The 26,135-nt window shown below is 47.3% G+C and overlaps 1 protein-coding gene across 1 annotated transcript; it reads right to left on the bottom strand.

Annotated features, from left to right (window-relative positions):
• Positions 1-1,528: 1,528 nt before the first annotated feature.
• nup133 (nucleoporin 133) lies at positions 1,529-24,810 on the bottom strand. The gene is made up of 26 exons (XM_088934148.1): positions 24,538-24,810; positions 23,344-23,453; positions 22,807-22,910; positions 22,014-22,118; positions 21,787-21,918; positions 20,329-20,499; positions 18,835-18,990; positions 17,318-17,388; positions 16,335-16,482; positions 15,766-15,916; positions 14,473-14,630; positions 13,157-13,248; positions 11,061-11,224; positions 10,412-10,506; positions 9,749-9,973; positions 9,507-9,629; positions 8,931-9,030; positions 8,024-8,275; positions 7,739-7,872; positions 7,127-7,285; positions 5,748-5,883; positions 4,513-4,631; positions 4,035-4,115; positions 3,149-3,213; positions 2,566-2,654; positions 1,529-1,968 (listed from the first exon to the last, which is right to left on the bottom strand). The coding sequence occupies exons 1-26, from the start codon at positions 24,663-24,665 to the stop codon at positions 1,832-1,834; spliced, it is 3,405 nt and encodes a 1,134-aa protein (XP_088790274.1). The 5' UTR covers positions 24,666-24,810; the 3' UTR covers positions 1,529-1,831.
• Between the last annotated feature and the right edge of the window lie 1,325 nt (positions 24,811-26,135).

Here is a 26,135-nt window from a genome sequence, read left to right as displayed (position 1 = left end):
AAAAATAGCCCTTAGGATCTCTAGAGAAATAAAGGGCTGAATACTTCCTTCGGGCTTTCCAGCTGTATGCGTTGCCTGACCAGCTGGGGGCCATCGGCTGTGCTTGGTTGTAAAGTGGACCAGCGTCTTCATGGCCCTGAGTTAGAAGACCAGATGTCAAGCAACCCGAGTAAAGCGATCAACAGAGGACTGAAGAAGTCCAAGAAGGGAGCTGCGTCAGCATGCCTAGGCTGCACAGGGACAAGTACATGTTTCTTCGAGGCTGGAAAGAGAAGGAAAGAAACACAGCGTTTTAGCTGTGGAGCCATCTTCAGGTTGACAACTGAATTGACAGCCGAAGGCGGCTCCCCAGCCGAAACGTTGCGTTTTTCTTCTCTTTTCAGCTTGGAAAAAACCTTTACTTGTTCCAGTGGAGGACTGATCCTCTGCTGACCATGTATCCGAGAAGCAAAGGGCAGGACAGCAAAGCTGGACAGCGACTGGACACGGCTCCCGGCCTCGATCTGCCCCCAAAGTTCATTTTACACACTTCTGCATAAAAAGGAGTCACAATCTATTTTATTTCTGTTTTTCAACCTAGCTGTCTGAGGGACACATCTCTAAATCTGACAACCCCTGAAATTTAGTCTGGAAAGAGCCCGTATTCAAAGGGAGATCTTTATCAAGAGGCAGAGACGTCTGAAAAGCACCATACATGCATCACTCTAATAATTTTAAATTTAGAATAGTTTAAGCATTAGGTTACATACATGTATTTTTATTTGAAAAAGAAACACTTTGGACTCCTTGAATTACACACGTTTTGTCAAGTGATGACATGGAAAACGCTACTTGGAATGATTAAGAGCCTTTAAGGAAGCAGAAGTAAAATTATTTGCAACCTACCACAAAGCTATGCAACACTACAATTCTGCACAGAACTTCCATATTGAGCGACAGGGAAATCTGTCAAACCCAGAATTTAATTTATTGCAGATGTCCCTTATTTAACTCTCCTTTCCTATTTTAGCAACTTGAAGACACGGCGACATCTGTTTGGAGCATTGCTGCTTTCAGCTCAGCTCCTGCCACATGAAGCTGGTGGCTTGCCTTGCCTTACAGCTCAGAGGTTAGACAGAGCTCTGCATTATTTCTTCCAAGCAGCTTCACGGGTGCTTATTGATCCATGAAGCTCTTCAGGATCAATGGAAATCGGTGCCTGTACAGTCAGGTTTTTCCTACAGCACTATATTCCAGCAGCATTCATTCCTGTGTTAGAAGGGGTGTATGTTCATTCTGAAGGTTGCAAAGCCATTTTTTTTTACAAGGCATGGACTTTTAAGAAACAGAAGCCTTTTCTCTAAATATTTCGTTATGCCATTAAGGCATAAGAAGCTAAACACAGTGGAAATTAATGACGGTAATAAACTAATCTCATTATATCAGGAGGGTAGCTGACCATTTTTCAGGCTCATTAAGGTAATAAGAGAAAAGATCCTGTAGTTTCTTTGCACTCAAGCTTACAAAAACAACAGATACTAAACAGACATGTGTAACAATACTTTAGTAAGTCTCCATTACTATTCATAGTAACTGTAAACTACAAACAGTTGCTTTATACAGAACATTGAAAATCTTTTAATAATAAACAGATAAACAAACCCTGCCCGTGCTTCAACTCCATTCAGCTTTGTGCTGGGACTTTCGTATGACGACGAAGAAGACGGGAGAGAACAGAAATTCGGCAAAGTTTATTACAAAATGGGAAATCAGTTTCTAGAAGAATAAAAACGAAGGGCCCGGGAGGCCGCGAGCTGAGTGAAGTCACGACTGGGAGAGGCGCTCGGTCAGCTCACGTCTGGGCTTGCAGGTAGTGTTCATAGTTGGCCCGCAGAGCAAACTCAAAGTAGGTCTTGGACCGCTGCCTCTCCAGCTCTTCCGACTGAAGCAGGGCATCGACGTCGGGTAAGTAAGTCTGCAGACTAACCCCTGCAAGAGAGCAAGACCGCCGCCACGCGTCACGGACACACAGATAACTCATCGCTCACACCAGGAAGGAAAGGCCTCGGCGATCATGCGACGTGAAAAGGCCGGCGAACGGAAAAGCTGGGAGCAACCGCAAAACGCAAGCGGACTTTAATAAAAATGAGATCACGGCAGGAGCAGCTTCACACAGTCTTCAAAAGAGAACAGTGAATCTGCCAGTCACCTCATTGCACCTTCCAGCCTGAAGGTAGAAGTCTACCATCGGGAGCTCTTTACCAACTCTTTATACATCAGGACCTATTGCAATACCTATGTGCTCTTAATATTAAACCTTTTCCTCTACCAGGACGCACTTAGACGTATAGGATCTGAATTCCTATATGTATTTTTGTATCAAGAGTTATTACAAGCCCTCTTTTTAAGTTCCCTCGAGCTCTGTATCTGCACGTGTTTGTGTAGGGCTTGCAGAATGTACTGTCAGTTGGTCCCTCAAGCCATTTTGTTTTAAAGTATACCTTTACCACTTTGCATCTGTGTTGTTGTTATTTGCTTCTTGCTACTGGAACTGTTACAACAGGCTTCAATGGCGCGTGCGCTTACCTTCTTTAATGAGCTTCTGCAAGATCTTGACAAAGATGCTGTCCTTTGCTGCTTCGACTGGGTCGTCGCTCCCATCCACAGAGGACCAGCTGGAGGGCACAGGGCTACAGTCAGGATGTTGCGAGTCTGGTTTTGTCCCTGACCTGTCCCCACACCTGTCTCCCTAACTCAGAATTCGAGACTGAACTTTTGCTTCCAAAATACCCTGAGTCAATCTTTCGCCTGAAAAGAAAGCTAACAGATGCAAGGAGGCTGCCTGCCTGGCTAAATAATAAGATAGTCACACATTTGTGCTTTTAAGAAGAGCAAGAAGCAGCTATGCCCTCACACAGCCTGAAGTAAACTACAATATTGTTTTTTTAGTTACCAAAGGCAAAGATCAGTGTAATTTGCAAGCTCTTAAACTTGACCATGTTTGCCCTCAAGTCTAATAACATTTAAATCTCTCCTGACTAGAAAAAAGTCATTTCTGTATTGTCTCCATCTTTAATTCCCACTGCTACTCCCACTGAAAATGGGAACAAAACTGAAGACTATTGTGCACGAGGGCATAAAAGGACAAATATGTTTCGAAAAATCTTACTCGTCTCTCTGGAGAGCCTTGCAAAGGATTTCACATTTGAGCCCTTCAATGTCAACGGCACCATCCTTGAAACAGAAAAGATGCAAGTCAGACTCCAAAAAAAGAACACAATCAAAACATGTCTGCAGTTTCTCTCAAAATATTTCAAGTTGTCCTTAAACCTGCAAAAAAAAAGACATCTTGCAGATCCCCACTGTATTGTGAAAACATGTAAAAATGGCTCAACTAAATGGGGAAAAAAAAGTGTTTTACAGAATTTGCTCATGCATTTCCATGCTGTTTTTTACCGTCATCATTTAACAAAATACATGACTCGCTCATGAGTCAGCACCTCCCGACAACGTCAAGCCGAACCAAAGAGCAAGTGCGTGAAGGCGTTAGCTGGAGCAGGGCCTGCACACTAGCATTGAAAACATCAGGAGAAGAGTCTAAGGGCAGTGAATAACCTTCACCGTTACCTCAAACTGAGACAGGAAAGTGGGCGGATTTGAGGAAATAATTCACGACTGAACAAATTAAACTGTAAAAGAAAACGGGCAGCCACAACAAAACCGCACAAGGATCTTAATATAGTTAGTAGCCCATTTGTAGTCAGGGGCTCCCTGCGAGAGGGAGGGCTGTGGTATGAAGGTCAGAGGGCCAGGGGCCCAACTCACAGCTGCTCTCTGTTCTCGCAGCAGGTGGACAGTAAGCACTGGTGTTTGAAAAGCTATCAGCTGGTGAGGGGGGGGGGGGGACAACTGGCAGGCCATGAATCAGCTCATTAAACAAAAGCCGGCCTGTCGCTGACGGAAGAGGACAGTTAAGTAGCGGGACAGCACGCAGAGCCCGCACTCGCCGTCGTTCTTTCGGTTTAGAGGCTTCTTCCGCCCCGGAATCTCCGTACCTTATCCATGTACTCCAGGAGGTCCAGCGCTTTCTTGAAGTCGTACTCGTTGGCGTTTCTGTTATCGTCGCAGATGTACAGCTACGGAACAAACCGGATATGAGAGGCTGTGCAACCAATCCCTGTCAGTGCTCCCATGTGGGACTGAACTGCGCTGCTTCGTCCTTTAGTATTATTATTATTAATACACAAGATATACACAATGAAAATGCTCAATGAGAGGAGACGGCAGATGGGGGTACTGAGTACAGCAGGAGCAGAGGGGTAAAGAACGGAACCAGTTAAGTACAGGCTCTTCTAAAGAAGAAGGTTTTGGGTCTGGACGTGAAAGAGCTCAGGGAAGGTGACTCTCTGATATCCTTAGGGACGTTCTGCTGGACTGGCCTCTCTCTCGGTGGGACGGGCCTTGCTGCTACGGGCAGCGCCAGCTGTCCCCTGCGTGGGCTTGAGGAAGGGGGCGGCCGTGCCGGGCACTCACATTGACGAGGCTGTGGGCGGTCAGCAGTGGCATGGTGTCCGGGTTCAGCTGCTTCTCCTCCAGCAGCTGCCTGGGCAGGGTCTCCTGGTGCAGCAGGAAGCGCTCCTGCTCCATAATGTCTAATGGACGTGGGGAGAGAAACAACAGGTCTGCTTGAGGAACCGCAAGAAAGCTGTGGCCCCTATCCTTTTCAGCGTGTTCGCCTTGTGCTTGTTGTGGAACAACCGACTCCAAAATTGTCAAAATGCAGGAGTCATTTTCCTATGGTTATGTTCTCCAGTGTGAAACAAATATACTGATGGAAAAAAGACACGCAACACCTCCTCCTCCACTCTCTGGCCCTCCCGTCTGTGTGGAACAGGCTGAAGAGTGACTCATCGCAGCCTCTGTCTGGCCCAAGCCAGTCTAGGAGGTGTGAGCAGAGGGCCTCTGACAGGTCACCTTGCTCTAAGGCCAGCAGCATGAAGCCTCACTGACCCTGTCACTGATGCGGGCATTGTGTCTGCCGGCAGTTTCAGCAGCAGTATGGATTGGCAGATCTGAAACGATCTCTCAGAGGGACCAGTCTGATGTGTCGGTCCTGGTCTGGTGTGGTCACTCGAGGGCGACCGGATCTTGGACAGTCATCTGTCTTGCTGGTGTGCTGAAACCTTCTCTGCAGTTGGGACACAGTGGAGCGGCTTGCTCTGTAATGTCTGACACCGCTGGCACATGACATGCCTGCCTGCAGCATGCCAATGGCCCTCTCCCTTGCTTCTGGTGACATTGGAGGCATTATGGAATGCACAGAAAACTGACTAAGTGTGGCCTTTTTCTTGCAATGACCTAAGCTTTCAATTAAAACCTTTTTAAAGGGGACCTGATCAGGCATTGTTCCACCTGGACCTCGTTGGGTAAAAGTGCACCTAACAAGCTTTCGTGTGATTGGCAAGTTGCAATGCCTCCCTGCACAAGCTGTATTGCTGGTCAGAGGGCTTAAAACAAATTGACAACTTTTTGTGAAAGGACATAAGCTATAACTATAGTATTCTCATTCCAGAAAATGTTGCGTTTCTTTTTTCCCCATCAATATACATGCAGTTAGGAACAACTAATTCTGGACTGTGTTCTAAGACCTTCAACAACTCCTGATGAACGAAACAACAAAAGATACCTTACATGGGAATAAAGACTGAGGATGTCTATTAAATATAAAAGGCAAACCATTTGTTACCGGCTGTAAGAAACTGTCTTACCATTGAGCTTTCTCTGCATTACATCATCTGACAGGTCTGACGCCAACGCCGTCAGTTTGCTGAGGGCAAGCATGGTCTTCTTTTTAGCAAAGTATCGGGTCTCTGCATTAGCCAGCTCATACAAGGTCTGATGAGCCTGTAAAAATAAAGTGTAAGGCACAAAAACTGGGATTGTCAGGAGAAGGATCTGTCCAGCACTGAATGGCAACAAAAGTGCTGGACAAAGATAATGGGATTATCACACAGCCTAAAGCTAATAATTAATAATTCCTTACACTTATATAGCGCTTTTCTGGACACTCCACTCAAATGCTTTACAGGTAATGGGGTTCCCCTCCACCACCACCATGCACCACCATGCACCACCATGCACCACCATGCACCACCATGTGCAGCCCCACCTGGATGATGTGACGGCAGCCATAGTGCGCCAGAATGCTTCCCACACACCAGCTCTCAGTGGGGAGGAGAGCAGAGTGATGAAGCCAGTTCATAGATGGGGATTATTAGGAGGCCATGATTGGTAAAGGCCAATAGGAAATTTGGCCAGGACACCGGGGTTACACCCCTACTCTTTTCGAGAAACGCCCTGGGATTTTTAATGACCACAGAGAGTCAGGACCTCGGTTTTACGTCTCATCTGAAGAATGGTGCCTTTTTACAGTATAGTGTTCCCGTCACTATACTGGGGCATTAGGACCCACATAGACCACAGGGTGAGCGCCCCCTGCTGGCCCCACTATAACCTCTTCCAGCAGCAACCTTAGTTTTTCCCAGGAGGTCTCCCATCCAGGTACTGACCAGGCTCACACCTGCTGGGCTTCAGTGGGCTGCCAGCTGTGAGTTGCAGGGTGACATGACTGCTGGCAGAAGCTGTGTGTACAATACACCCACTCTGTGTTGACGTATGCTGCCATTATTTTCTAGGTCAGCTACCTATTCCAGCAAAAATTAGGTTTAAGTCCAGTCGTCTCCCACACTGCGGAGCAGTGGCTCTGTGGCTCAGGATCTGCGCCTGTGGCTGGAAGGTTGCCGGTTCAAATCCCGCGGCCAGCAGAGGAATCCTACTCAGTTTGGCCCCTGAGCAAGGCCCTTCACCCCAACTGCTCCAGAGGCGCCATGTTAATGGCTGACCCTGCGCTCTGACCTCAAGCTTCTCTCCCTGTCTGTGTGTTTCATGGAGAGCAAGCTGGGGTATGCGAAAAGACAAATTCCTAATGCAAGAAATTGCCAATAAAGTGATCTTATCTTCCAGTGCTCAAGGGCTGTGACTCAGTAGGTTTTCAAGGTCTCCTTAAATTACCAAGAGCTGACGCCTGTTGAAGTCCCTGCTTTGGAGGCAGACTGAGGACAGGTTGGGCCCCTTCTGGTTTGCCTACCTTGCGGAAGTCCTGCGTGTGAATTTCGTGCAGCCAGCTGAGGTGCTCGTGGTCCTGCAGGAAGCTGGCGAGCTGCTGGTGCTGAGTGACCGGCTGAGACAGCAGCTTCCCCCTCTTGCCCTTCTCCATGTACCAGCGGAACAGGAAGTCGGCAAAGTTCTAGAGGAGAGAAGGAGCCACTGAGGACACCGGCTGATCCTCAGCCAGGCCGAGAGCCGGAGCTGCACAGGTTCGACATCCAGATGGCTCAGTACTTCACATATGCAAAAAGTACAGCTTTCACCAGCCTGGAGCCATCAATGAAAACGAAAAAGGTGGCTGTTAAAGAGCAAGGCCAGTTATCCACTACAATCAATTTTAGATGGATTTTGGCTGCAAAGGTGTTATAAAAACTAAACAATTCTCTGTATTTTTCCTAGTTACTCAATACATGAAAAATACATGTTTCCTGCAGGGTCATGATCAAACACATTCATCTGAACAGGCCCCTGTGCAGCCGTAAGGAAGACAAGTACACAAACACTATAACTGTGATAATATCCCTGTAGCCACACATAAAAAAGCTGGCACACAATCTTAAAACAAGTACCACTGCCCGTGGTCGTTTATTACCTGATCAGCAAATTTTGTCATATACCGCTGCAGTCTGCTCTGGTTGTCAGTCTGCTCACACATCTGAACCAAGATGTCAAAGTCACAGTACTTTTCAGCAAGAGCAGCCACCCACTGGTACTGGCCCAGGTCCACTGCAATTCAGGAGATAGGGAAACCTTTGTTGAGAGGCAACAAATACAGCCAGGTGCTGCTTCAGCAGCAGTCCATAATGGGCCATAAGTCAGAGAAGTGCTTGGAGATTAGATTGGGACATGTCATGTTGCCGTTCACGAGCTGACTCACAGAGCGGAGACAGCAGCTCGGAGCGCCGCTGGGTGTACTCCATCTCCAGGTTGTTGTATCGCTCCGGGTCGCTGGGCCGATTTAAAGACTTGAGCTGGGTCACGTATCCATCCAGGTAGGAGTCCAGCAGCGCCACCAGCTGCTCATTGAGGGTGTTGCGCAGCTCGGTGTCAGCCTGGGGGTAGACCGTCTTCAGGATGACCTCGTGCTGGCGAACGATGACGGCTCGCACCCCACCGGGGGCGCTGGAAGCTACGGGAGAGCGATCAACACCGTCAGGGCCCACCAGAGCACACCCTTCCCAGCTGGCAGTGGGAACGCTGCAATCTCCCGGTTTCTGCTACATTCTCCACGCCGTTATTTTATAAACATGCATGGATCTGTAACTGATCCAGGTTTAGGGCTGGTTTTGTACCGAAATAACACGGCTCCTAATGAACAGTCTGAAACAGAATTTAAAACCGACTCTGTCAAAATCAAATCTGTGCACGACCAGATCTCCAATCTAACAGTTCGAAAGGCTGACGGAACCTGGTTGCCCGACTGCATGAGGTGCATTTTTGACTCTTCTGAATAATCAACACTGATGCTTTCCAGTTCTAGAAGGAAGAGCTGGTGACTGGGAGTGCAGTAGATCTCATGGGCACCCATGTGCTCGTTCCTGGAGGTAGCACATGCTGAGCAGCCTAAACACTGGTGCCAGGCGCTGCCTTGCCTAGGGGCCTACTGTGGCCCTCAAGGCAGAATCTGTCCAGCTAAAGGGGTACCAACCACAACGTGGTGGTCTACATTTCAGAACCTGTTGCTGGGAACTGTGTAACCCACAGCTGGACATGCTTTGGGTAACAGAAAGCCAGAAGTGAAACCTGTACACCTGTAATACAGAATTGGGAGCTTAGGACCATACCTGTCCAGGGGATGTACTCTGGCTCAATCGTCTCGTAAGCAGGAGGCTTGTACAGAGAATCTTTGGTTTCTCTGTACTGGCCAGCAGCCAGCAGCATGTCCTACCGGAACAAAAAATGAAAAGAAGGGTTATCACTGACTGAACAGGAACAAAACCCCCCCTCTAAATCTAACAGTTATTGCTATGCCGTTTCATTAGAGAATCACAAAGCACAAACGTGTCAGAGCTAAAAATACCTTAACAGTAGCCCAGGTGATATTTAACACCTTAACAGGATAATGTCAAATGCTCACACGATTCTCAACATGCGACCTGCACCTTTATAAGTCCTCCAGGATCCTGGAATACAGGTGTTTAAGGACATTAAATTACATTAGATTTTCAGCATTTTGCTTCTTGTGGTTACACAAAAAATTCAGTCCTTCAGTGTCTTTTTCCTTATCTTAATGACAAAAAATAAAAACAAGAGCTTTCCTCCCATAAAACCCAGAATGGACCAAACTACTATAGGCAGCTGCAGTCCCATCGGCTTCTGATCTTTGGAACAGCAAGAGGCACAGCACGAGAGGTCAGCACCTTGATTATGTTGTTGACGTTGACGACGACCTGAGCCCATTCCACCGACTCCATGTGTGCTTCTCTCAGAGCCCTCTCCTCCTCCTCCAGAAGGCACTCAAAAATGCATGAAACCTGAGACACCTGGAAGGCAGAGACTCAGTCACCTGTCAGAGGCGGCAAACGTAGAGTGCACTGGGAAGAGGGTGTGGAGCAGGAAGGGTTTCGGTCTTGCCGTAACCCCGGCACGCCAGCTGGCCTACCTCTCTGAAGAACACGTCGGCGGCCGTGAGGTTGGGGGGCACCTCGGCGTTGCTCTTCCTCAGTGCGATGAGGATGGCCCCGTTGACCAGCTCGGGCAGTTTGGAGTGGTAGTTCTTGAGGACAGTGGCAGCGGTCAGCTTTTCCGCGTGTTCGCACAGCTGCAGCCGGGTGGCCATGGAGGCGCCCCGCACCTTCACCGTGCTCAGCCTCTGGAGCAGCCCGACCTGGGGGACAGAGGGAGGGGCGGCAGTGTTCAGAGCCCGGACACCAGCGGCTGCTCTCCTTCAGCCTGGTTTACAGACCCAAACCCAAGACGGAGAAGAGCGCAGGGTTGCTCTGAGAGCCAGGGAATTTCACAGGAGTGTACTACGCCAGTCACTGTCAGAGAAGCCACTGAACAGAAGATTGTGCTTTATCTCTATAATGAGACTGCAAACCCAACCTGGGAGGAACACACACCCACTGAGGGCCAATGACCCCAACCAGCACGCCTCTGGAAGACAGGCAAACTGCAGCCCCTGGAGAATACCCCTGCAAACACAGGGGAGAACATGGACACTCCACACAGGAGCTCCAGACCCTAGCTAGAGCTGTGAGGTAGCAGCCCTCTGTGTCACACACCCCTCGCTGCCCACAACCAGGAAGAAAGAAATGCAACTCACTTCAAGGAGGAAGTTCATGAAAAAACAGTGAGCTTTCATTTTGTCCTCCAGCTGGTGGAGAAGGATCAAGGATGTGAGACTGAACCCACTCGTCTCTGCAGCAGAAAAAGAAACATTTCAAAAAGCATGTTAAGGTGCGGAAAAACCTCGAAGTTAAAACCCCCAACACCTGGAAAACCTGAAGGTGAGGGTCTTATCCAGCAGACGCTCAACATCAATGTTTACTTTTCAGTAATCATCATGGAAATACTTCATATTCATCGAGTTCTTAATCAAGTGGCAGAAAAAAAGGCAAATACTTTGTTGCAAAACCTACTTGCCCTCACACGATCATTAGAGAAGAATGCTCTACATTTTCAGTACACCTCGCTTTCATCTAAGTTTTGCAAATCTTTTAAAAAGCGGATACTAAAATTAAATTGCATTTGGCGAGTTACAAACCAACAAGTAATGGCTATACATGTTGAATTCATATTACACACACATAATTCTTCAAAATCCTGGGCATAAGTATCAGCATGTCCATGTGTCAGCATGGGACTGCGTAGCCAGAGTGTGCTACCTGCTCCTGTTGGGCTTAGTCTCAGTCTTGTGTCCCAAGACCAGAATCCTGTATGAAGCCCCTGTTGGCTCTGTAGAGCAAACTCACCGTCAGGCACAGACTCTGCCCATCGTGGGTCCATCGCAGGGTAATCATCAATAAGGTCGAGGTCAATCTGGGTCACTACCTGGTCCAGCTCAGTGTTCGAGTCTGGATCACCATCGGGAGGAAAGATTTCATCCACCATGTTCTGCGCCTGCATCAGGTCCTTCCTGTTGAGGTGAAGCGCAGCACGTCGCACAGAACGAGGACCAGCTCACAACCAGACAAGCCTTGCCATTTGTGAGGATTTATTTTCATGTTTTTAAAATATAAATTCATCATTTATATGGTCACACCCCTGACTCTGAATGATCAAGACCCGATTCACGTTTTAAAAAAACAAGCGAATGAACGAGGGTCATGTTCTTGGATGGAAGAGGCACTAGGGTTTCCCTCTTGATTGCAGCTGCCAGTACAGCACTGATCACCCTCTCCCTTGCTCACCAGTGGATACTGTCACCTGATGAGCTTCACACTGACTGTCAATGAGCCCTTCTCCTGACAGCCCTGTTCTTAGTTAGATGGTTTTTTTTTTGCTGGACTCATCGAGCAAACAGCTTCAGCTGCAAATCCCACCCCCAGAAAGCTGCTTCTTTCTGGGGTTGGCTGTGTGTTCGTTTTGGAAGGTACGGGTCAGAGGGCAGGGGTACGCCCGTCGAAGAGACCAGGCACGGGGACAACTCGGAAGCAAACAGTCAGCCGACTCGACATATCTTTCGCAGGAAGACGGGATGAAACTGGGGTACCCGGTGAAGACCTGCACAACCACAGGAAAAACGCACAAATACCACAAAGAGGGCTCTCCAGTTCGGGACCCATGGACCAAGGGCTGTGAGGGAGCAGACCTCAGTGCCAGGCCACCACACTGCCCCAGCTGCAATTCCAAAACACTTCCAAGCAAAGGACGCCCTACCATGTGCCTGGCTCTGAAGCTTGCCACATAGTGCTGTCGCTCATTCCCTTAGGTCTTGTAGACAACTACTCCGCTTAGCTGCAGAGGGGAGCATCATACTGCTCTCTTACGATCGGCTGACTGCATTGATTCCATGCAACTCGCAACTAGAGCCAATTGGACTCTTTAAAAAATGAATTCATCATTAGGAAGTCATTTCTTTGAGCGAAAGAAATCAAGGGCTTATTTAATGAGCATCTCAAGCAGGGAGAGGAGGATAAATGATTGAAATACATGGAAAAGAGCAAGGTGTAGATTTTCAGCAGCGCTGAAAGTTTGCAGTTGGCTTCAGCACCCAGCAAGCGCTATAATTAGCTGACATTCCACACAGCGATTGATGTGTGCTTGAGGGTGGGGGTAGGGCAGCAGTGTCCAGTGTCTGGGGGCATATCGGCGTCTATGACGGCTGATGTGCGCTACAGCTGTCCACCACCCTTCAAGAAACTGGCTCTCCAGATGCAAACACTCTCACAGGCTACACAACAGGACCTGTGAGTCAATTTCTCTCCCTGAAGAAAACCCCTGACTCTGAATTATCAAGACCTGATTCACGTGTTCAGGATCCTCCAAGGCACTAACAAAGTCAACACAGCGGACCAGAGGACTCAAGTGGAAATTACCCGGAGAGAGCAGGAGAACAGGAGGCCCTTCTTCACACAAAGGGTGGTGGGGGTGTGGAACAAGCTGCCTAGCCATGCTGTAAAAGCTGACACTCTGGTTTCTTCCTAAAACCAACTGCGAGAGACCCTCAGATCTATTAGCCTCTAGTGGCTGAAGGAGCTGGATGGTCTTTTATAACCTTACTGACGTTCTACCAGGATCAGGCTCCACTAAGAGGGCCGCTGTTTGAGGGAAGAAAAGGGAAAAGCTCATGAACACTAAATGGGACAGCACTCAGCTACCTCCCTGGACAGGTACAAACAGCTACCACTGGCCCGTCCTCAGCAGGGACTGCTGGCCTGTCCTGTCCTCCTGTCTCCCTGATGGCTGCAGCCCCTTGCCTCACTCCACACATAGGGGCTGCAGCTCCCTCACTTTACTAGAGGTGCTTGTGGACAAGCAAAAGCTAAGTGACAGGGACGGAGTTCACTTCAGTGCACTTCAGGGTAGGGAAGAGGACAACGTGCACAAGCGTCTGCTGTTAGCTTACCGGCAGAAATGCAGAAAAGCTGTTTTCAGAAGCTTGGTTTTGTCTTCCTGTGCTATTGTCTCCATCTTGGACGGGCCCTCTGTGGCAGAAGCCTTAACAAAAAAAAAAGGGGGGAACCCATTTTTACTGATCACATACTGCATCATATTTCGATGATTTCATATTAAATAAAACGTCAACTTAATTTAAAGGAATAGATTTAGATATTCATACTTCACATGGAAGAGCCCACCAACACCCAAAAATGAAGGGATGCTCTTGGTAGGCATGAGTTAGGCCTGCCCATGTGCCCAAGCAAAAAGGGCACCCTGCCATCCTGGCAACACAGGGACTTTTCTGAGAAAAAAAATGCTTTCCAGGATGCCAGTACCATTTACACCGATCCACACAAGACTCTGCACCTTGAAAATATTTCACTTTTCAAAACGAAAAGTAAAATGTAAATAAGTTGCTCCCTTTTCCTTTTAGAATATTCACAAAACAAGTTAACGTCCATCAGGGAATTTTGTGCATTAACAAGACAAGATCTGATGCTTACAAGCAGATTTAGACGTTCTTAATATAGCTGACTCTAGCTTGTGCATAGTTTAGGGATTATATTACATGAACTAGCCATGTTTCTGTGAACACATATAGGGCCTCCTTGTGGCAGAGACCAGTACAACTCCTGCAGACAGACGTCAAGTCTTTTTCATGGGGAGGTTTTTAACCTAGAACACAATATGATGAGAGATCTTTAAGAAAAGGCAGGCTGGTACCAGAAGTTGTATTGTGGTACCAAGAGGTGGCCCTCTTCTGTTCAGGTACATAATTTTGAAACTAGTGCTGCAGGGATGTGGACCTGCTGGAGGGGTCATCCCTGGAATAAGATGTGAAACAAAGATCCCGACTGTTTGGTCATTAAGGAGCCCATGGCACCGTTCGTAACAGTAAGGGCTTTAACTCCCGACGGATTCCTGTCTGATCCGTGCTCCTTCCAAGTTCTCCCCTCCGTGCAACTGGGGGAATCTTCTCACTCCTCCAGCTGATCTGCAGTGCAGTGGGGCAGCCGGTGCAGAACGGCTCAGCATGTCACCCATGAGGGCGGTGCAGGAGAAGGAGGTGGGCTGCCACTCTTGTTTAACATGGTGAAAGGCGCTGTACCATTGCAAAGAATTATCATTAATACTTTAAAAAAAGCAACATGGGACAAAATACTTCAAGCATCTGATACAGGTTTCCATTAGGCAGTCTCTGAATAAAAACATAGTTCCTTAATGAAAAAGGAATTTTTAGTCGGGCAGGCAGCAGCTAAGACAGTAACTTCCCTCTCTTACCTCCTGCGCCGCTTCAGCCAGTGAGGAACACAGCGAGTCTTCCACTGTCTCTGGCAGCACAGACACGCCCTCCCTGGCCACCACTGCCACCAGCCCGCTGCTCTGGGAGAAGAAAATGGGCAAATCGGCACAGCAGCCGCCTCCCAGGAGCCTGTCACCTGGAACGACACCCCAGAATCAGCCCTGAGCGGCTCTCCTTTGTACATAGCTCTTTACTCTGAGACAAAACGCCAGCTTTGGTTCTTAAGAGCTCTTTCTTAAACAGCTGGACAGGACCCTCAACTTCTAAAAACCAAAGCTGCTTGCTTGCTGGAGACAATGGCCTTCTCTTGCAATAACATTACGAGATCAGAGTACGTCAACAAGGAGGAGTAAAGGTTAAACAGAACAGGTGACATTAGAGCTGCAGTCTTAGTACTGCTCTTCTGAATGAGCCTACCACAAGGCTGCTCGTTCCTGGTAAGGGCTGCCCTTTCTAAAGAACACTGCTTAAGGCATGTTGGTATTAGCCAGCAGCCATATCACCCTGCAACTCACAACTGGCAGCCCACTGAAGCTCAGCAGGTGTTAGTCTGGTCAGTACCTGAATGGGAGACCTCCTGGGAAAAACTAAGACTTCTGCTGGAAAAGGTGTAAGTGGGGCCAGCAGGGGGCGCTCACCCTGCAGTCTGTGTGGGTCCTAATGGCCCAGTATAATGACGGGGACACTATACTGTAAAAAAAAAAGGCGCCGTCCTTCGGAAGAGACGTAAAACCGAGGTCCTGACTCTCTGTGGTCATTAAAAACCAGGGCGTTTCTCCAAAAGAGTAGGGGTGTAACCCCAGCGTCCTGGCCAAATTTCCCATTGGCCCATAACAATTATGGCCTCCTAATAATCCCCATCTCTGAACTGGCTTCATCACTCTAGTCTCCTCTCCACTGCTGATGTGTGGGGAGCGTACTGGTGCACTCTGGCTGCCGTTGCAGGTGGGGCTGCACACTGGTGGTGGTGGAGGGGAACCCCATTACCTGTAAAGCGCTTTGAGTGGAGTCTCCAGAAAAGCGCTATATAAGTGTAAGCAATTATTATTACTAGGTATTAGATTCAGTGAAGTCGGTTGACTGCCACAGGCAGAAAGCCAATGAAAGGGTCATCTAATTCTTCCACTGTCAGGCCCCCAAGCCTCCACGCCTGCATTTTGATTCAAACAGATTCTACTAATTCTCAGCACCTGCAAGAGGTGACCGAGTGACTGAAGCCAGAAGGACATTATCATTTTGTCGTTGGGAGCGGCGCAAGGTGGTGCCCTTACCAGGGAAGCTGAAGGAGATCTTTTCTTCAGGCAGGTCTCCTCTGCCAGTGCCCGTGGAACAAGCAAAGATCAGCTCCTTGTTGTACAGGTAGGCCGCCTGACTGGAGGGGTCGGGCAACAGAAACCTCATGTCCAGCAGGTTCTCTTCGCTCTGCAGGCCGGACACAAGTCAGGATGTGTGCGACACACAAACACACAAACACACAAACACACAAACACACAAACACACAAACACACAAACACAAACTCCGGCCCCCTTCGTTTCCCAAAAACAGAACTACAAAAATGCAAAGCCATGCGATGTTCCTGAAGACAAAATTCATTTACACTGGGCTGCAATTCGCTTTTTGCTTACTGTATGGCAAACTGTAAGGGCAAATGCCTGGCAATAAAATATTGCACATCAGCACTAAACTCTATTTTCCAAATCAAAAATTAAAAAATAACGGAGCCAAGGAAAATCTGACCATATTTTTTGCCAGCAGTTGCATTTAAACCTCTGCCCTACATTACGTATATCTTTCGACATGGAAGCTGTGCAGCTGAAATCCGTGCACCGTGGACCCTACCTGAAAGGGGGGGTTGTATTTTGTGACCTCCACCGAGATCTCCTGCGAGGTCTGCAGTCCCTGCTCCTGCAGTGTGACCAGGCAGTAGTACGCCAAGCAGGGTGCATCAGCAGGGTGCCAGGCAGCTGCCAGGACAACTAACCCATCCCTTAAAACACAAAACACAAATTACATTTCTTAGGCGTATTCGCCATCCCAGTAAATCCCAGAAAAAATAAATACCACGATTCCTTGCTACTCAATTTCAAACAGGCCAGATGTGCCAAACTGCCTCCTCTTGTGTGTAAACTTTCCGTTCTTATCCTTCATAAAGGGGAACTGCAGTCCCAAATCTCGCTAACAAAATAAATGAATTGACGGTATCGCAAAACGTTACAAATTCTGAATAAAACACAAAACTGTGAACTTTGTGAAAGTACTGTAAGTCTCCATGTTGGTGCCCAGCTCTGATCTTGCCACAGGCGATAGCAAGAGTTTGCGAGAATTGTGACTTAAACCTGCCCTTCCTACTCACTAGTCACCGTGATGATTAATGTGATGTGATGTACAAGTGAATAAGTACAGGTTGTGCAGCAGACATTTCAATGCAGAAATGTTCCAAAGTGATTTGCATGCAGGGTAAACAAGTACTATTTGTCCGCAAAACCATCTCAAAGTTGAGAACAATATCTATTGGATTAAAAGAGATGCCGCTTCTCCTCACTGGAAGTTTTGTTGCCTTGTTCTGAATCGCTGATAATAACAGCAATATGGTGCAGTGAAAACCTGGAAATTTTGTCTATTTTGTGACATAAATTGGAGGTTTTACACATTACTGGGTAGTACATTTTGCTTTCATTGTGGTATGAAATATACTGATCAATGGTGATTCTTTCTAAATCTGAAATACAGAAAAAGTATAGCAGTGCCCCTTTAACAGAGATCCTTGATGAGTAGGCAGTGAAAAACACTTCCACACAGGAGCAAGTGAAGACAATACTCACTGGTTGAGCTGCAGATCTATGTACATCACATTCACACCTTCCTTAATTTCTTCATAGTTGCTTTCAGACCCCTGAAACATCAGAACGAAAAGGATCAAGATTCGGAAGGTATGACCTCAGTGAGGGGGCTTCACCAACACAAGAAAATGTGAAAAACTCACTTAAAGGTCCTGCTGTTTTCACTGAGTAGTAACATGTGCTATATGTTGTGGGAAAACAGATGTTTCTTGAATTAACTGTCCTCTGCCATCCCAATATAAACTACAAACACTCTACTGCAATGTAACGTCAACAGAATTAATAAAGTTTGTGTTTCTCGATTTGCCCATAGTAGTCTGTCAACCCATTTCATTTTTGTTTTTCAAAAGTATCCCCCCCCGCCCAGTTACAATTCCTCATTCCTAATGATTATTTTCCAACACTAGATTGATTTGCAAAGGCTACACACTTCTTTGTATCTCCCTGTCACACTCACTGAAACAATAAAGGTGTAAAGGGATACAATGAGCCCTAAGAAAGGCTTTGCTGTATTCTTGTTTTAATGTGCATGTAAAGTTCAGATCACAGGTAGGCCACTAACACGTGGGATTTCATATGCTGGAAAACTAGAGAAGATGAAACCAAGAAGGCCACCAATTTTTGTATAAATAAAAGCAGTAACAAAAAATCAATGACTAAACCAAAACTAGATACATTGTGCTGTTGTTTATTATGTTCTGCAGCGCCCTTGAGTTACTTATATTTGTGCCCACTTATACAGCTGGCATTTTACTGGAGTAATGTGAGTGAAGAACACTGCTGAAAGACCCAGGGGTGGTGGCCTACCTGGGATCTGAACTTGACATGCACTTTAAAACAATCATACAGCAAAGCCTGTCTTGGGCGGGCTAACAAACCACAGTGTTCATCAAGAGGGCAGAAGACAGGGCTCAAACTGCCACAGCAGGGCAGGCGACGTCTTGTATATATATAGGACATTTATGACAGACGGTGCTTGAGGAAAGCTCTAAGCATCATCAAAGACCCCACACACCCCAGCTACAGACTGTTTGACCCTCTACCATCTGGAAAACGGTACCGGAGCATTCGGGCCCGGACTACCAGACTCAGAGACAGTTTTTACCCCCGCACTATCAAACTATTAAACTCCCAGCCTCTCTCACCTATGATCTGAACCTCACAGTGCCTTCTTTCTTACCAAAACTCAAACACACATTGAAATCTACCTCTACCTCACATGTCAAAAAGCTCACTCCCCATAGTTTCTATCCTTTATTTCATTCTGTTAATGTATGTTTTTGCACATCTGATGCTGTTTTGCACATTACCTGTTACCTTTTTGTTGTTTTTGCACATTGCCTGTTGTCTCTGTCTTTCTTTTATTATACAATTGTATTGTTGTGTTTTTGTACTACTTATCGTCTGAGAGCTAGCTAAATAGCATTTCATTATACCATATACCTGTATATGAGTATAATGACAATAAACTTGAACTTGACTTGAACTTGTGCCCTCACCCAGATGGCATCAGTAATGCTCTCCCGGAAGTTCCTGTTGATGTCCCAGCTGAGCACCTGGTGCTCCGAGCTCTCCTCCACCTCCCATTTGCTGAGGCTGCAGCTGGTCAGAGTGTACAGGCAGGCGGTCTCCCTGACCCACAGCAGGCTGCGGAGCTGCCGAGAGACAAGAGGCGGAGAGTCGACACCCAGGGGAAAGAAAACCGGCAGCAGAGCCGAGGGACAGACCTCGGACAACATTTTCCGGACCCAGCTGACCCGATCAATTTTCCACCGATACGTTCACCGAAATCCAAAATTGCCGACTTATTTTTACTCTTTGTCAACATAAAGGGCATCGCCAGCAGCCATCACTCTGCAACTCACAGCTGGCAACACACTGAAGCTCAGCAGGTGTGAGCCTGGTCAGTACCTGGATGGGAGACCTGCTGGGAAAAACTAAGGCTGCTGCTGGAAGAGGTGTTAGTGGGGCCAGCAGGGTGCGCTCACCCTGCGGTCCATGTGGGTCCTAATGCCCCAGTACAGTGACGGGGACACTGTACTGTAAAACAAGCACTGTCCTTCAGATGAGACGTAAAACCGAGGTCCTGACTCTCTGTGGTCATTAAAAAACCCAGGGCGTTTCTCGAAAAGAGTAGGGGTGTAACCCTGGCGTCCTGGCCAAATTTCCCATTGGCCCTTATCAATCATGGCCTCCTAATAATCCCCATCTATGAACTGGCTTCATCACTCTGCTCTCCTCCTCACTGAGAGCTGATGTGTGGTGAGCGCACTGACGCACTATGGCTGCTGTTGCATCATCCAGGTGGGGCTGTACACAGGTGGTGGTGGAGGGGATCCCCATTACCTGTAAAGCGCTTTGAGTGGACTGTCCAGAAAAGCACTAGGAATTATTAGTGTAAGGAATTATTAATTTTTAATTATAAAGCTAGGCAGTGCCAAACGCAGAATGCTGGGAAAGGCCATCCTGAGGTAGACTGTTTGAAGGCCCGGAATCCAGCTCCTTTTACCGGTTGGAAAATCAACAGCCGATCCTCTACAAAGCCCTTCCCAGAGAAATCTCCACTGAAGGAAACCACCTGACCATTCCGGACACTGTTGGACATTTCCATACATGATTGTGCTTTTCCCACCATGTAACAGAACACAGACGACTCTCGTATGCGTTCATTCTAATTTAACCCGTTGCCGGCCAGAGGAGGACAGGCTTTTGAGCCTTGACTCCTCTCAAGGTTTCTTCCTACTTCGCCACCGTCGCCTTAGGCTTGCTCACTGGGGGTTCAGGCCCGGGAATCTGTAAAGCTGCTCTGTGACAATGTCCATTGTAAAAAGCGTTATACAAACAGAACAGAGCAGAGCACAACACAACAGAACACATCTGATCTGAACTGCATGGGACAGAAACCCCCTGTGTGCCAGGAGGAGGAAGCTGGAGCTGCTGCACCACAGGCCGCCAGCAGGCCGAGCCCGGAGGCGCCGCCGCCGGACACCTACCGCGACGTCAGGGGGCTGCGCCAGCATGCCGAAGAGGCTGGAGACGCGGCGGCCGAGGCCGGACAGCACGCCCTGGCCCTGCTGCAGCGCCCGCTGCTGCAGCCTCCCCGGGGCGTCCGCGCCCAGGCGCAGGAGCTGCTCCCTGTCGGAGGAGAGCACGAAGCCACCGCCCTGCCGAGAGACCAGGAGAGCAGGCAGAGGCAGAAAGAAACAGGACAAATGAGCGCGATTAACAAACTCCCAGCATTACTCAAGTTTAACACTACAAAAAAACGCCCGTGTGTAAAAAAAAAAGGGATTTTCTCAAAACGGGTTTCTGAGGCTGACCTTTAATCTCAGTGACACCACCAGTGATTAGGATCTGATGCTGAAGGGGAACTGCCACACTATCTTTATATTCCAGGGTTAAGAGACAGAGAGATAAGATAAGATCACTTTATTAGCCATATACAATTTCTTGCATTAGGATTTTATCTTCCGCATACCCCAGCTTGCTCTCCATGAAGAGTTAGAAAGAATCTGCATTGTTGAGTGCATTTCAACCCACAATGAAAGTCAAATGTACACAGTAACTAGTAAAACCTCCAATTTACATCACAAAATAAACTAAATTTCCAGGTACTATATGCCCAGCGCAATGTTCTACGATTCGGAACAAGACACCAAAGCTTCCGGTGAAGCCTGCAAACTATTACACTGTAAACAAGCAGGCTTGTGAATACATCTCTTTTATTCCAATAGAAATATTGCCCTCGACTTCGAGATGGTTTACCCGAAAAATACTTAGTTACTTAGTCTGCATGCAGACCATGTTGGAAAATTTCTGCAGTGCAATGTTTTTTGCACAACCTGCAGTTATTCTCTCGTACATCACATTTCATTAGTCCTTCCGGAGACTAGTGAGCAGGAAGGGCCGCTTCACTTCGCAAATCATGGGAACTCTTGCTCTTGCCCGTGGCGAGACCAGGGGTTTGTCACAACACAGCGTCATATTGTCAAAATGTTCTATGCCGTCAATGAATTTATTTTGTTACTGAGATTTAATGGGTGGTGCGGTGGCTCTGTGGCTAAGGATCTGCGCCTGTGGCTGGAAGGTTGCCGGTTCAAATCCCGCGGCCGGCAGAGGAATCCTACTCCGTTGGGCACCTGAGCAAGGCCCTTAACCCCAGCTGCTCCAGGGGTTGTTTAAATGGCTGAACCTGCGCTCTGACTGCAAGCTTCTCTCTCCCTGTCTGTGCGTCTCATGGAGCGCAAGCTGGGGTATGTGAAAAGACAAATTCCTAATGCAAGAAATTGTATAGGGCCAATAAAGTGATCTCATCTTAATAAACGGTCTGAGAAATTGGGAATGCAGTTCCCCTTTAACATACATCAATGCAATTCATTCCAAGGTGGTTTTTACAGACTCCAGTGCGATGTAGGAAAGATCTGGAGTGTTGCAGTCAGGTGTGACGCTACCTTGACTGCTGTCAGGAAGCTACAGAGGTTTCCACCCAGGTCTGCGACAGTCTCGGTATAGGTGCCTTCGTGGACCAGGCTGGGCCAGTAGCGTACCGTCCCCTCCCGGGTCACAGCCATCACTGCAATCGCCTGCAAGGTCAAGAACAGCCGTGAGCTCAGCCAGCACCCCCCCACCTCAGCTCGCACCAGGACGCCCGACGGGCTGCTTTGACGCACAAACCCACCTGTACAGGAGCCCCCTCGCCAGAGCCCTGGCACGACAGGGCGACCAGGTCTGCAGAGCCGGCAAAGTCACTGGGCGGCAGCTGCAGCTCCTTGCAGACCGACAACTAGGGTTCAGAACAGAACAGAATCAGACAGCAGGCCTCCAAATCAACACCACCTGTAGCCGCAACGTTTCACATTTTCGCCAATGGATGCTAGCTAACGGTTTTCCTAACCATAACTCACAGCTCGTAATGTGAACGGCCACACACCCTTCCCTTTCACTAATCAAGGTGAAGTTGGCATTGCTTGATTTCGTCCAGAAGGGGGAGGAACATCGGGTATCGATCTCAAAAACCACCACGTTGTACAGCTGCATGCAAAGTTGGGGCACCCCTGGTTTTATTTTTTTCAATCTGTCAAGTAAATGGTAATTATGCATTAAAATGTGTAGAATTCTGCCATGTTTACGTTTGTACCCTCCAGAGGCTGTGTTAACTATTTTTCACTTAGAGACTCAGTGAAACGTGCAATTTGACCAGGGGTGCCCAAACTTTTGCATACAACTGTATCTGATTGCATCGTCAGCACGTGTCCAAGTCCCTGGGGTATCGGCAGACAGACCTTCGCCTGTATGGACGTACAGGACAGTCACAGAGAGATGAGATCTTCAAACAAGTTGATAGGAAAAGACCAGTCAAAGTTCAATTTAATGCTCAATGCATTTCCCACAGTATTTCCCTGTACACAGACTTCTGTTTTTCCACCCACAAACGTTTTCTAGGGATTAAAAAAAAGACAAGGAAATGCCACCTTTGCCACAGCAGTCTGCCCGATCTTCCAGATAATAAGACTCTCTCCGCACACCAGCCAGGCCCAGCCACTCTGGTCCACCCGCGCGCTGATCTCCTCCTCCTCTGCAACAGACAGGACACCCGGGTCAGGCCCAGGCCAAGGGCAGGAGATACAGCAGGGCCTGGCCTGCGCTAACGAGCAACACCTCCCGTCCTGTGGGGTACAAACATCTATAGCCGTCCGGACACGCTACTGAAACCCCTAGCCACTGAAGGCTTGATTTTAAAAAGCTTGGAAGATAAATGAAAAATAATTTCCGCACACATGGCAACGTCAGAAAGCTTTTGATTCTGGCGACATATGCGTTTTTCAGCAAGTCGAAGCCGGCCTTTTGGAGACCGGGTCTTTGCTATTCGAATGAAGACGAAGGCTTTAGAGAAGCTGCACAGTCTGTACTGAGACAGCTGGACTGTACAATCATGTACAGTGCGTCTATACGCAAAAGCCCGGAGGGAGGCAGTATATCCACGGCGGCAGGGGCACAGGAAAGCTCACCTTCGGCCATTGTCAGGGCCTCCATCACTTTCACGGGCAACGAAGAGCCGAAGCTCTGCAGGTCGAAGTTCTCGGCGGTGGCTGTGTACTGGGCCCGCGTGGGAGTCGCTCTGGAACAGAACAGAGGGGATGTTTGTGCTGCTGCCTCACACTCACAGCTCCAGGTCTGGGTTGGATTCTGGAAAAGGACACCTGTCCGTGTGGAGCCTGCCTGCTCACTGTGGGGTGCATTCTGGGTACTGTGGTTTCCTCCACTCGATCATGTTAGAAATATACATCGTTAATGGAACAAAAAAACCTCTTGGAAACAAATGGCTGATCTTCAGTAAGACTGAATAAAGCACAAGATAAATGGAGAGGATGGAGTACGAAGCTGCCTCAGTGCGGGTTCTGCAGAGGTTAGCGGCACGCTAACAAACCGGGTCCATTCGTGCCGTCGCGCTCACGTTCGTGCGGCTGGATCGGAACCAGCAGCACACGCACTGGTCTGTGAAGTCCTGTGACTGGTTAACCCAGCACCTGACAGCGCGCTGTCACAATTAAAAACAGCAGCCATGCCGACAATACTCTTGGACCTGTTCAAAATTCAGATTGGAATTTTACTTCTTTCTCCAATGCCCTGAATATGACGGAAGCGGACAAATGAATGAATTTCAATGAATGAATGAACGAACAATTAATTTCTCACGCAGAGTAGTCTTCACTATTAAAATGTGCCTCCGACACGAGGTTCACAAATAATATCGTTTGCTTATACTGTATATTCAGGATATCAGCAAAATACCTGACCTGACGAAAATGCATACATTTAAAATCGACGAACTTGGTTAGCGAGCGAGTTTTAAACAGGTGCCAGGTTTTCACATTCGCAATTGTTTTATGTAAATTCTATGACTTTTATATTAAATAATAGAGGATAAACGTTTTTTAAAAAACAACTAGTAACGCTAAGCCACGCAGACTTGCTAAGTGATACGGGTTTAAACAAGCCGCGCTTTGCTCTTTTAAAACTAATCATTTCGTGTTAAGGATTGTTCGTACAGCTCTGCTAACTTCACTATTTTAGTGCTTGTTAATGAAGATCCTGCTTCATTTCACATTATTTTATTTTTGGATCAGTTCTGATCAAAGTGAAGCAACTGTTAGATCATCCTAACGTCAATTTTCGCTTCGTTTTTTCGATAAAATACTTACCTCGCCGGCAGAGACGCTCTCCGGACCGGCGAGAACAGTCCCGTCGGGGTACCAGCTAGGCTCATTCTACCGGCCGCTCTGGAGGTCGGCCTGCGAGCCGATCCAGCAGACGCCCGGGGAGAAAACATCTTTTATTTGTTCGCTGTATCCGAGTACGATTTTCGACTCCTTTCACACAGGTTCTCTATAAAGTCAAACCATGAGACAACCAGTTCCTCGTTCGAAGATTCCCTCAAAAAACGCTCGCACACTGACTCGCAACATGCGACAAGTGCTGGCGCATAACATAAACGTCATTTGTCGTGGGCTGGTTGTGGGGATTGTAGTTTTTTTATAGAGAAGAAAGCGGACCAGACTACATGATGAAAGAACACTGTATAAAAAGGGAAGTAAAAAAATTAAAAAGGAAGGAAGTGAGAGCGCAGCTCTGGTGTGTTTAGTTTCGGAAGTAGTACGTTTTAATAGTTTCTCATTGAAAGCTTTAAAGTACCGTTGAAGGCTCGTGAAATGAAATTATTTCTGATATTGAACTTATACAACAAATTCCTTATTTGAAAAAACATATTCCTGTCAGTTGCAAAAGGGTGTTTAAATTTATTTGAGCATAATGCAATTCTGTGTTTATCTTTCCACAAAAATACATCAAGAAATTCAGAAGGAGAACGAAATTGTTCCGTTTATTGATAAAAGTAAAATACGGTGTACTGTCTAAAAAAGAACAAGCAACAACCAACTTTGTGTTCTTGATGCCTTTATACCGGACATTCTACGTGGTGGACACTCTCTCCCAATGTTTTCAGCTGTTTACTGAAAACAGCATCTTCATTTTAATTGAAAATGGTTTTTAGTTTAACTTGATTAAGTAGACATGTTGAGGAAACGTACAAGTGTGCGGTCTTTCACAGAACAGAGTGGATGTTTGTGCTGCTGCCTCACTCTGTGGTTTCCTCCCAGAGACACCCGATTATGTTACAAATATACATTTTTTAATAACACAAAAACTTTTAAAAACAAATGGCTGAATAAAGCACAATATAAATGAAGAGGTTGGAGTAAGCCATATCAGTGTGGGTTCTGCAAAGAAACAAGTAGAGGTTAGCTTCACGCTGCAGCAGAAACAGCAGAAAGTAAAAACATTTCAACCTCATAGACTGTTTCAGGGTTGATATCTTTGTATTAGTCAGCAAACGTAATTTTTGATAAAACAATGCAGCCTTAAAGCCTGACAAAAGGAACTGACGAAAGAAATGAGAGAAACAATTTAATGTTATTGAAACAGCCTTAAAAGAGAATAAACAACAACAAAATGAAAGAAACTGCTAACAATCCCTTCGGGATCTAATTTCTGGTTTTGCTCTTTGGCAGAAGGGAAAGTTTGCAGTCCTGGTTTGACTTGATTCTGCTAGTGATGCAGTGTTGCCCCAGCCTGCGCCTCTGCTGTTTATAAGCTTGAGTCAGGATCCAGAAGAGCTCAGGACCTCCCGTCAGTCACTCACATGACCAAATACAACAAGTCTGGGTTCGTTCTCCATTGAAGTGTATGGTACTTACATCATGAATATCAAGTGTCTTCTGAAATATTTAAAAAAACGAAAAAC

The sequence above is a fragment of the Atractosteus spatula genome, chromosome 15, assembly GCF_055471065.1.
Source record: "Atractosteus spatula isolate fAtrSpa1 chromosome 15, fAtrSpa1.hap1, whole genome shotgun sequence".
Lineage (NCBI taxonomy): Eukaryota > Metazoa > Chordata > Actinopteri > Semionotiformes > Lepisosteidae > Atractosteus > Atractosteus spatula.
The sequence above is the reverse complement of the archived record's forward strand: the minus strand, read 5'-3'. Positions and strand labels throughout refer to the sequence as shown.